This window comes from Argentina silus (genome assembly GCF_951799395.1).
Source record: "Argentina silus genome assembly, chromosome: 19".
Classification (NCBI taxonomy): Eukaryota; Metazoa; Chordata; class Actinopteri; order Argentiniformes; family Argentinidae; genus Argentina; species Argentina silus.
In genome coordinates, this window is record NC_139673.1 from 180,475 (window position 1) to 192,974 (window position 12,500).

The 12,500-nt window shown below is 44.1% G+C and overlaps 2 protein-coding genes across 2 annotated transcripts in view; one reads left to right on the plus strand and one right to left on the minus strand.

Annotated features, from left to right (window-relative positions):
* LOC310819484 (oxysterol-binding protein-related protein 6-like) overlaps positions 1-513 on the plus strand; it is a gene marked incomplete at its 5' end in the record, with an annotated part of 14,649 nt that extends 14,136 nt beyond the window's left edge. Inside the window, 2 exons of the mRNA XM_083690786.1 lie at positions 1-97; positions 395-513. The exon at positions 1-97 is cut by the window's left edge and continues 26 nt beyond it. Coding sequence (XP_083546912.1) covers positions 1-97; positions 395-503 — 206 coding nt within the window. The 3' untranslated portion in view covers positions 504-513. The remainder of the gene's footprint in view (positions 98-394) is intronic.
* Positions 514-9,853: 9,340 nt separating this feature from the next.
* Positions 9,854-12,500, minus strand: part of LOC310819485 (integrin alpha-V-like) — a gene marked incomplete at both ends in the record, with an annotated part of 15,436 nt that continues 12,789 nt past the window's right edge. Inside the window, 7 exons of the mRNA XM_083690787.1 lie at positions 9,854-9,952; positions 10,116-10,238; positions 10,415-10,522; positions 10,659-10,772; positions 10,895-11,011; positions 11,108-11,266; positions 12,266-12,371. Coding sequence (XP_083546913.1) covers positions 9,854-9,952; positions 10,116-10,238; positions 10,415-10,522; positions 10,659-10,772; positions 10,895-11,011; positions 11,108-11,266; positions 12,266-12,371 — 826 coding nt within the window. The remainder of the gene's footprint in view (positions 9,953-10,115; positions 10,239-10,414; positions 10,523-10,658; positions 10,773-10,894; positions 11,012-11,107; positions 11,267-12,265; positions 12,372-12,500) is intronic.

Consider the following 12,500-nt stretch of genomic DNA (forward strand, 5'->3'; position numbering starts at 1 on the left):
GGGCGTCAGCTGAGAAGCAGCGAATCGAAGAGCTGCAGCGCAGCAGGAGGCGGAGTCAGGAGGAGAACAACGTCAAACACCAACCACGCTTCTTTAAGTACATACACACACACACACACACACACACACACACAGACTGGAGTGGCCACGGTCACAGACTGCACATACTGTACACACACCACTCAAGTGTTAGTGCTTTTCCTGGAAAGGCTTTGGCAATTTGCCTTCCTGTGTGTGTGTGTGTGTGTGTGTGTGTGTGTGGGGGGGGGGGGGGGGGGGGGGGGGGGTTCCCACTGTCAAACATTAATTAGCTCTGTTCTCCTTCACAAGTCACGAGTCAACTATGTATGACATTAGCATGACATCATCGTGTAACGCATGCCCCCCCCCCCAGGAAGGTGATGGACCCCCACCAGAGGGAGAGGTGGGTCTCTAACAGCTCCTACTGGGAGCTCCGTAAAGACCCCGGCTTCTCCAGCCTGGACCACCCCCAGCTCTGGTAGCCATGGAAACACCACCCCCAGCTCTGGTAGCCATGGAAACACCACCCCCAGCTCTGGTAGCCATGGAAACACCACCCCCAGCTCTGGTAGCCATGGAAACACCACCCCCAGCTCTGGTAACCATGGAAACACCACCCCCAGCTCTGGTAGCCGTGGAAACACCACCCCCAGCTCTGGTAGCCATGGAAACACCACCCACGGCTCTGGTAGCCATGGAAACATCACCCCAGCTCTGGTAGCCATAGTAACTCCACCCTCAGTTCTGGTAGCCATGGTAACTGCTGGGCAGGACTGGACATGTCATCTGATACTGGACCTGGCTATGATTGGCTACTGGTTATGCACAAGGTCCTCCCCCTACATCGCTGGCTCTGATAGGACAGTCAGCTGGTTGGTGATGCTTTCAGTCCTGCGCTGCTGGATTACCCAGGTTTGATACCTGTCACTCAACACCCGCAGGAACGGACCTATGTGTTGCCATGCCGACTAAGTTTCTGCCTTGTAGAACATCATTGCCTTAAGATGTCCGTCTATGAAGCTCCCTGTCACCATGCCAACCAACACCTGAAATACCTGAAGCTTCACTGAGAGTTACTTTTTATTCTGCATTTTAGTTTGGGTTAGCCTAACCCTAACCATCCCCAAAGCTGGAAACATGTTAACTAGTCACAGACACCAGGGTTCTCGCAGGAGGTTAACTAGTCACAGACAACAGGTTTATTCCTTTAAAACACTGAATTCACTGAGGAACATCGTAACACTTTACCTTTGGTTTTTAACAACCATGTCGTTGGCGATCAAAGATAGTTACTCTGTCATTACTAAATATATAATATAGAAATATAGAAGTTTAATTTTCCTTGTAATGTTTACATAGTGGCGCCGGTATGTTCACAGCCTGACGCAGGAACACTCTGACGTTCTTTCAGAAGAATCCTGTCACATGACGGTTTAGCTCTGTCACATAAGTGACGGTTCTGTGTAACCTGATCTTCAGACAGATGTCTCTCGGTAGTTTCAGGAGATCAGATCCTCCGTAGTCTACAACACATGAATACACACAGCCCTATGCAACCTGACTGGAAATACAGATTCATCATCATATTATTATTATTATTATTATTATCATCATTATTATCATAAACGTGTTTCTGGAGCAGTGGTACGTTGGTGTGAGCGTGACAGAGACATGCAGAGGCTGGTGGAGGTAGAAACACGCCTTCCATGTATTACATGGAACGCCTGTCCTCCGAAATCTACCTCCACCAGCCTCCCCTGATACAGAGGCTGGCAAACTGGCCTCAACATTCCAATAACATTCTAATGTGTATTCCAGTAATGGTGCATTCATGTGCTCCTCCGAACTAGGAAACTCCAAAATGTCTGACTTCATCTGTAAACATCAACAAGACGACGTCAGAGTTTGCCGGCCTGTAGATGTCTGGGTCTGTAACTGATCTATGAGGGTATATCTACGTCAGCAGTCAGCTGATCTAGGTGAGGGTATATCTACATCAGGAGTCAGCTGATCTAGGTAAGGGTATATCTACGTCAGGAGTCAGCTGATCTAGGTGAGGGTATATCTACATCAGGAGTCAGCTGATCTAGGTGAGGGTATATCTACGTCAGGAGTCAGCTGATCTAGGTGAGGGTATATCTACGTCAGGAGTCAGCTGATCTAGGTGAGGGTATATCTACGTCAGGAGTCAGTATCCAGTGTCCTCAGAGGAGGAGGGCTGCTCTGGGATCAGGTCCGCCTCTGTCCAGAAGGCTGAACCCAGGTCTGCCCACTGAGAGGCTGAACCCAGGTCTGCCCACTGAGAGGCTGAACCCAGGTCTGCCCACTGAGAGGCTGAACCCAGGTCTGCCCACTGAGAGGCTGAACCCAGGTCTGCCCACTGAGAGGCTGAACCCAGGTCTGCCCACTGAGAGGCTGAACCCAGGTCTGCCCACTGAGAGGCTGGGTGGAGGGGCTCTGGAACTTATATCATCTCACACACATGCCACTCTGGTGTGTTGCCATGCCAACTAGGTTTCGCTCTGCTGTCTGCTGCTGTATGATGTCATATTCACAATAAAATCTCAATGTCTGATTGGAGCATTCTGTGTACTAGGACACAGAGATCACGACCTGTAGACAGGAAACGCATCACACACCAGAGGATCTGAGACGTCTCTTTATTGGAATGAGTGACACGTGCATGACATCATCAGAAAGACAGTGATTCGCAATTATTATGTTTCAAGAAATATCTTTGTGCTTGTTATAATATACCTTGTTTCTTTTAAAGGTGAAATACATGGTTGGTGTCAAATTTAATTCAGTAAATTCTTATAAAATAGCAACAGGCATGGTTAGTAATGTGGACATCAGCTTCCCTTCTCTAAAGTACTGAAATGAGACATGTACCAAACAGTTTCTTTCCCTAATTGTTTGTGTCGATCATGGCCATGTTCCAAAGTACCGCTCTGCATTCTCCCGATCTTACACACCTAGCAGAACACCTGAAAGGTCATGAGGTCACGCAGAGTGGTTAAAAACGGTTCCGTTTGAAACGCACTTCAACGTCACCACCGTAATGACCTCTGACCTTAGCGTGACAACAAACGAATGGTGCAGCTAGAGTTTGAGTTCATCACTGCCTCAAATAATTAGTATCATCAAGATGACAGTGTGTTATCTAGCTAGATAAATATGACATGGCTATCGTTATTGGTTCTGATGGTATCAATATCCCCTCATCAATACCGCCTCCCATTCATCAGAATGTGTCTTGTGTGGAGGTTTAAACATGTCCAGGCCCTGGATCTCACACTGCTCATCCATGCGGCCACTTCTCCGCTCAACAACACTTCTGGTTTTTGCAGCTTTTGACAACCCATAATATCTCACATAAAAAATATATATTTTTAAAATATATATTTAATGTTCTGGGTTTATACACCGTAAGGTTATCTACTGTTAAATAAACAAAATTAATTACACATGGCTTCTCTACCTCGCTAGACAACCTCGTTAGAAAAGCAAAGACATTTAAGAAGACTTCTTCATAAATATGACGCTGGCTGACAGGTCTAAACTCCAGCCTCTGGTGGAGCACCGGGCTGGCCGCTGACCGCGTTCCTCCACCGCCAGCACCGGGCTGGCCGCTGACCGCGTTCCTCCACCGCCAGCACCGGGCTGGCCGCTGACCGCGTTCCTCCACCGCCAGCACCGGGCAGGCCGCTGACCGCGTTCCTCCACCGCCAGCACCGGGCAGGCCGCTGACCGCGTTCCTCCACCGCCAGCACCGGGCAGGCCGCTGACCGCGTTCCTCCACCGCCAGCACCGGGCTGGCCGCTGACCGCGTTCCTCCACCGCCAGCACCGGGCTGGCCGCTGACCGCGTTCCTCCACCGCCAGCACCGGGCTGGCCGCTGACCGCGTTCCTCCACCGCCAGCACCCGGTAGACCGGATAACGACGGTCATATGACCGCACCCGGTAGACCATAGAACCACGGTCACATCATCACAGAACCAAACACGGCTGTGGTTTTCTGGTTCATTTTGAACGACACCAATGCCATCAATGTCTCAAGTCTACAGGCATCTCCCCAGGAACCAAGCTAACCTAGCTAACTAACCTAGCTAACTAACCCGACTAACCTAGCTAACTAACCCGACTAACCTAGCTAACTAACCCGACTAACCTAGCTAACTGAACCTAGCTAACTAACCCGACTAACCTAGCTAACTAACCTGACTAACCTAGCTAACTAACCCGACTAACCTAGCTAACTAACCCGACTAACCTAGCTAACTAACCCGACTAACCTAGCTAACTAACCCAACTAACCTAGCTAACTAACCTGACTAACCTAGCTAACTAACCCAACTAACCTAGCTAACTAACCTGACTAACCTAGCTAACTAACCCAACTAACCTAGCTAACTAACCTGACTAACCTAGCTAACTGAACCTAGCTAACTAACCCGACTAACCTAGCTAACTAACCCGACTAACCTAGCTAACTGAACCTAGCTAACTAACCCGACTAACCTAGCTAACTGAACCTAGCTAACTAACCCGACTAACCTAGCTAACTGAACCTAGCTAACTAACCTAACTAACTGAACCTAGCTAACTAACCTAACTAACTGAACCTAGCTAACTAACCTAACTAACTGAACCTAGCTAACTAACCTAGCTGACTAACCTAGCTAACTAACCTAGCTGACTAACCTAGCTAACTAACCTAGCTACTACCACCGGCATTGGAGGATGTGTATTATGTATCATTGGCATTTTTATTTTGACAAAACGTGCATGACGGTTGCAGAGGAGCTTCAAGGGGATCAACGTTTGGACGAATGACCAGCAGTGGTGAGTGGAACCAACACCACACCTGAAAGGCTAATGTTTCTCTCCAGTGGATGGCGATAGCGAGCTACATTTCTTGCTTCTCCAGCAGCTCTATCAGGCATAATGTGTGGTGATCTGAGCAAAGGCAGCCCTTTCAACAATGTCCTGATTATATGACGAGCTTCTTGATTTGATCTCAGCGAATGTAGTCAACTGGTCTGATCCAACCATCCACGTCTTTTGAAAAACATAGCGTATACATCTTTTCTAAAATTGTGTATACAAATTATTTTCATGAATTACCTTCAAATACATACTTAAAAAATGCTTCTCACTTAAACTCTGGCGTGTTTACAAATGTATGTGAAGGTGAAAACATGTCTCTTCTACCTCTGTGTGTAAATCGCAAGTATGATGTAGTATAGTATGATGTAGTATGATGTAGTACAGTATGATGTAGTATAGTATGGTATACTATGATGTAGTATGATGTAGTACAGTATGATGTAGTATAGTATGATGTAGTATAGTGTGATGTATTATGATGTAGTATAGTATGATGTAGTATAGTATGATGTAGTACAGTATGATGTAGTATAGTATGGTATACTATGATGTAGTATGATGTAGTATAGTATGATGTAGTACAGTATGATGTAGTATAGTATGATGTAGTATAGTGTGATGTATTATGATGTAGTATAGTATGATGTAGTATAGTATTGTATACTATGATGTAGTATAGTATGATGTAGTACAGTATGATGTAGTATAGTATGATGTAGTATAGTGTGATGTATTATGATGTAGTATAGTATGATGTAGTATAGTATGATGTATTATGATGTAGTATAGTATTGTATACTATGATGTAGTATAGTATGATATAGTATGGTATACTATGGTATAGTATGATGTAGTATAGTATGATGTAGTATAGTATGGTATACTATGATATAGTATGATGTAGTGATGGGCAAATGAAGCTTTTGTGAAGCACTGAACCACTTCAGCCAATTGTTTCGAAAATGGGTTCATTACTCGAAGCTTCAGTTACAGTGACCTCTCCTGGCGAAGTGCAAGGCTGCAGTCAAATTAGGCAGGCTAGTTGGTGGACAGGAGGCTTTTAATTACACGCACGCACGCACGAACACACACACACCTCAATGAGCAGTGTTGGAGAAACTACTTTACTTTTGTAGAAAAGATCTTTTGTTCTGAAGCATCTTTGCTTTGACCACCCTTGGATTTAAAGTATTGTAACGACCCTATGAAAGGCCCGTTAGCAACTCCGCCAAGGGAGTTACCGCTCTTGGTGTTGTGGCTCGCGCGGCCGGTTTGTAAGCGAAAGATTGCGAGTTCGATACCCGCTTAAGGCAAGCTGCTCTACCACGCCGTTGATACAGTATCTTTGCTTTGATTAAATTCTTTGATGCACACACACACTAAGACTGAATATCATGTTCTATTTACAAATAAAGATTGATGAATGTGTGTATTGTGTTATTGAGGAGAGAGTGCTGGGGAAAATATGGCATAGGTTGGGTGTGTTTGTGTAACTATGGCAGGGGGTGATTATGTGGGATGGGGAACACTCAAAGATTACAAGAAGAACACTCAGAGAATACAAACGCAATACCAACAACTCAACAGCAACAACGCACCTACTACGACAATCCACAAATTGTGCATTGTTTAGAGCGGTTATAAAGTGTTGAGGCACTCAAATTCAAAACTGTCGCAACCTATCACCTGTCAGAATCGAGACGAGGCGGTGCCAGTGAATCACCTGATTGGACCGCGAACCAGTCAGGTGATTCATTCAGGCAACGAAGCAGTTGCTGCTTCGGACGTCATATGTCACGTGATTTTTTTCGCACCAAAGCAAGCTTTGAAGCAGTGGTTCGATGGAATTGTTGGTCAGTGTTTGAAGCACGTATCGAAGCTTCAGTGTCAAACTGCCATCACTAGTATGATGCACTATAGTATGATGTAGTATGATGTAGTATAGTGTGATGTAGTATAGTATGATGTAGTACAGTATGATGTAGTATAGTATGGTATACTATGATGTAGTATAGTATTATGTAGTATAGTATGGTATACTATGATGTATGATGTAGTATAGTATGATGTAGTATAGTATGGTATGCTATGATGTAGTATGATGTAGTGTAGTATGATATAGTACAGTATGATGTAGTATAGTATGGTATACTATGATATAGTATGATGTAGTATAGTATGATGCACTATAGTATGATATAGTACAGTATGATGTAGTATAGTATGGTTTACTATGATATAGTATGATATAGTATGATGCACTATAGTATGATATAGTACAGTATGATGTAGTGTAGTATGATGTAGTATCATGTAGTTTAGTGTGATGTAGTATAGTATGATGTATTATGATGTAGTATAGTATGATGTAGTATAGTATGGTATTGTATGATGTAGTATAGTATTCTATAGTGTAGTATTCTATAGTGTAGTATTCTGTAGTGTAGTATAGTATTCTGTAGTGTAGTATTCTGTAGTGTAGTATTCTGTGTAGTATAGTATTCTGTAGTATAGTATTCTATAGTATAGTATTCTGTAGTGTAGTATTCTGTAGTGTAGTATTCTATAGTGTAGTATTCTGTAGTGTAGTATAGTATTCTATAGTGTAGTATTCTGTAGTGTAGTATTCTGTAGTGTAGTATAGTATTCTATAGTGTAGTATTCTGTAGTGTAGTATTCTATAGTATAGTATTCTATAGTGTAGTATTCTGTAGTGTAGTATTCTGTAGTGTAGTATAGTATTCTATAGTGTAGTATTCTGTAGTGTAGTATTCTGTAGTGTAGTATTCTATAGTGTAGTATTCTGTAGTGTAGTATTCTGTAGTGTAGTATTCTATAGTGTAGTATTCTGTAGTGTAGTATTCTATAGTGTAGTATTCTATAGTGTAGTATTCTGTAGTGTAGTGTAGTATTCTGTAGTGTAGTATTCTATAGTATAGTATTCTATAGTGTAGTATTCTATAGTGTAGTATTCTGTAGTGTAGTGTAGTATTCTGTAGTGTAGTATTCTATAGTGTAGTATTCTATAGTATAGTATTCTATAGTGTAGTATTCTATAGTGTAGTATTCTATAGTGTAGTATTCTGTAGTGTAGTGTAGTATTCTGTAGTGTAGTATTCTGTAGTGTAGTGTAGTATTCTATAGTGTAGTATTCTATAGTATAGTATTCTATAGTGTAGTATTCTATAGTATAGTATTCTATAGTGTAGTATTCTATAGTGTAGTATTCTATAGTGTAGTATTCTATAGTGTAGTATTCTGTAGTGTAGTGTAGTATTCTATAGTGTAGTATTCTGTAGTGTAGTGTAGTATTCTATAGTGTAGTATTCTATAGTGTAGTATTCTATAGTGTAGTATTCTATAGTGTAGTATTCTATAGTGTAGTATTCTGTAGTGTAGTGTAGTATTCTGTAGTGTAGTGTAGTATTCTGTAGTGTAGTATTCTATAGTGTAGTATTCTATAGTGTAGTATTCTGTAGTGTAGTGTAGTATTCTGTAGTGTAGTGTAGTATTCTGTAGTGTAGTATTCTATAGTGTAGTATTCTATAGTATAGTATTCTATAGTGTAGTATTCTATAGTGTAGTATTCTATAGTGTAGTATTCTATAGTGTAGTGTAGTATTCTGTAGTGTAGTGTAGTATTCTGTAGTGTAGTATTCTATAGTGTAGTATTCTATAGTATAGTATTCTATAGTGTAGTATTCTATAGTGTAGTATTCTGTAGTGTAGTGTAGTATTCTATAGTGTAGTATTCTATAGTGTAGTATTCTGTAGTGTAGTGTAGTATTCTGTAGTGTAGTATTCTGTAGTGTAGTATTCTGTGTAGTATTCTGTAGTGTAGTATTCTGTAGTGTAGTATTCTGTAGTGTAGTATTCTATAGTGTAGTATTCTGTAGTGTAGTGTAGTATTCTATAGTGTAGTATTCTATAGTGTAGTATTCTGTAGTGTAGTGTAGTATTCTATAGTGTAGTATTCTATAGTGTAGTATTCTGTAGTGTAGTGTAGTATTCTGTAGTGTAGTATTCTGTAGTGTAGTATTCTGTGTAGTATTCTGTAGTGTAGTATTCTGTAGTGTAGTATTCTGTGTAGTATTCTGTGTAGTATTCTGTAGTGTAGTATTCTGTGTAGTATTCTGTGTAGTATAGTCGTCACGACCTGTAGACAGGAAACGCATCACACACCAGAGGATCTGAGACGTCTCTTTATTGGAATGAGTGAATGAGTGACACGTGCATGACATCATCAGAAAGACAGTGATTCGCAATTATTACGTTTCAAGAAATATCTTTGTGCTTGTTATAATATACCTTGTTTCTTTTAAGGGTGAAATACATGGTTGGTGTCAAATTTAATTCAGTATTCTTTTCTAAAAATACACTGGAGTGTGAGAAAATATAAACAAAGAAAGTAAAATCATTCATAAACTATAAAACATTACAACTGTTAATAATTGATTTCCCCAATATGGGCAAGATCTGACCACGTACGTCATAGCAACAGGCATGGTTAGTAACGTGGACAACAGCTTCCCTTCTCTAAGTACTGAGATGTGACATCTGCCAAACACTTTCTGTCCGTCATTGTTGGTGTGTAGATCATGTATATGTAAATGATTAGACCATGTACATGTAAATGAGTACATGAGGTTAAAAAAAATATTCCTTTCAAAGTGACACTAAAGTGCATATTATTTTACACATACAAAGGTGGTAAAAAGGTTATTTTCTGTTGCTAAAAACCAGGTGAAATATTGTCCATAATGTTGACATGTCTTCACATCTCATGTCACAGATGGTAGGGACTAGGAGGTTGTTGGACAAGGACTAGGGGGTTCTAGGAGGTTAGGGTTCTAGTACAGGGACTAGGAGAATGTAGGACAGGGACAAGGCCTGTCCCCCCCCCCCCCATGGTGACTCAGGCCTCTGTCCCCCCCCCCCCCCTCAGGCCTCTGTGTGTCCTTCTCCGTTCTCCTGCGGTTGGAGCTGCTCCTTCTCAGTGCTGTCCTCCAGGGGGGGCCGCACACGCTCAAAGAAGCCCAGCTGCGGGTGGGGGGCAGCAGTTACTAACTACTACAGGATCAACCCATTATACACACCTATCCACACGCATATATGCACACACACACAGTACACACTCTCTCTGTGTCTGTCTCTCTGTCTCTCTCTCTCTCTCTGTCTCTCTCTCTCTCTCTCTCTCTCTGACCTTGTACATGATGAAGATGAGCAGGGTGAGGAGGAGGAGTCCAGACAGCACGGCCAGGCCGATCACCCAACCAGGGACAGGGGCCTTGTTGTCAATGGCAACCCACACCACTGCTGTGCTCACCTGTGGAAACACACCAACACACAGCCCTGCGTAAGTCATGGGACAGAGACAGACAGCCGGACAGACCGAAAGAGAGACAGACAGATGGACAGGCAGACATACAGGGAGACAGAAAGACAGACAGGCAGGCAGATACAGACAGACAGACAGACAGACAGACAGACAGGGTAGGTTACCGTGGTGAAGTTAGCAGGCAGCTCAGACACCAGCTTGTTGTAGGGCATCTCAATCACTATGAAGGAAGCTGACGAACGCACCACATATGATCTGTTCTGGGTCTCTGCCTGGGGAGGGGGAGTGGGGGGGGGGGCACTGCATCACTACCATCCATGGGGCTGCTGTCTGGGTCTGTTGTGAACATGCGTCAGGACCAGGGGTGTGTCACAGCTGTGTGTAGGGGTGTGTGGGGGGGGGAGTTACCTTGAGGAAGGTGGCCACGCCCAGGCGGGAGCGTATGAATAGGATAGCACTCCGCCCCCTCTCCAGACGACCCACCTGACACCTGATTTCCATACACTGGGCCCTGTCACAGTCCTACACACACACACACACACACACACACACATTATTCTCTTTTCAAGCTAAGGTGTGTGTGTGTGTGTGTGTGTGTGTGTGTGTGTGTGTGCATGCGTTAGTGTGTGTGTGTGTGTGTGCACCAGGTCTCCCTCCATTGGTCTCCCCTGCAGCTCTCGACGGCGGCGGTTGTTATCATGGTTACGCCCATCCGCCCTGGCAACGGTGGTGCTGTTCCTCTCCACAGTGACCGCGGAACCCTGAGAGAGAAGTGTTAGTGTTAGAGTGTGTGTGTGTGTGTGTGTGTGTGTGTGTGTGTGTGTGTGTGTGTGTGTGTGTGTGTGTGTGTGTCTTACAGAGACGTTGAGGGGGTTGATCTCCAGGATGGTGCTGCAGTTCATGGGTCCGTCCACCGCGTACTTGGTGATGTAGAGCAGGGAGCCGTTGTTGACCCTGTAGGGCCACCGTACGTCCAGCATGGCCTTGCTGAAGGTGCTGGGTCCGTTGTTCCGGAGCTGCCAGAGGAACGCAAACGCTCATCAAATCAACCTTTACTTCAACAGAGTCCAGAGAGGAGAGAGGCTCTGACCCAGCAGGACCAGGAGCACCAACACTCCACAGCTCTGACCCAGCAGGAGAAACGAGGGACAGTGTCCTGGGTCAGTAACGGGACAGGTCAGGTCAGTAACGGGACAGTGTCCTGGGTCAGTAAGGGGACAGTGTCCTGGGTCAGTAACGGGACAGGTCAGGTCAGTGACGGGACAGTGTCCTGGGTCAGTAACGGGACAGGTCAGGTCAGTAACGGGACAGTGTCCTGGGTCAGTAACGGGACAGTGTCCTGGGTCAGTAAGGGGACAGTGTCCTGGGTCAGTAACAGGACAGTGAAGCATGTTGTCTTCTTCTGGCTCTACACTCCAAAAGTTGTGATTTGAAATCAAACTTTTACTGTGAGGTTAAAGTAGAGATTCTCAGCTGTTATCTGATGGGATCTGTGGACATGTTGGTTTCATAAACACTGTTTCTGCCTGATCTGTATGTGAGTACTACACCACTCATCTGAACTATGACCTCACTGACCTGCAGACTGCAGAGACTGCTCTCTCTCTCTCACACACACACACACACACACGTCCGCTAAATAAAGACTGATTAGACATCATTATAAACATCTGTGGGAGATCCACATCACTCTGAAAAGCCACAGCGATGTGATTTAGGAGGCTGGTCAGGGTTAGAGTCAGGGTTAGAGTCAGGGTTAGAGGGTCAGGGTTAGAGTCAGGGTTAGAGGGTTAGAGTTCGAGTTCGGGTTAGAGGTAGAGTCAGGGTTAGAGTTAGAGGTAGAGTTAGAGGCAGGATTAGAGTCAGAGTTAGAGTTAGAGGTAGAGTCAGGGTTAGAGTTAGAGGTAGAGTTAGAGGTAGAGTTAGAGGCAGGATTAGAGTTAGAGGCAGGGTTAGAGGTAGAGTTAGAGGCAGGGTTAGAGTCAGAGTTAGAGGTAGAGTTAGGGTTAACTGACCTCGTAGATGTGCTGCACCAGGGGTCCGATGTGGTCCTCTACCAGGGGGGGCTCCACAGGCAGCCAGTTAGCGATGGGCAAGAATACCTGGTCTGGAGCAGAGACACTGAGGGGGGGACAGACAGACAGACAGGCAGACAGACAAACAGACAGACAAGCAGACAGACAGGTAGTACATACAGTAAGTCTATCACATCTCTTCTATGTTCAGGCTGTTATTTCCTGTTTTGTCAAC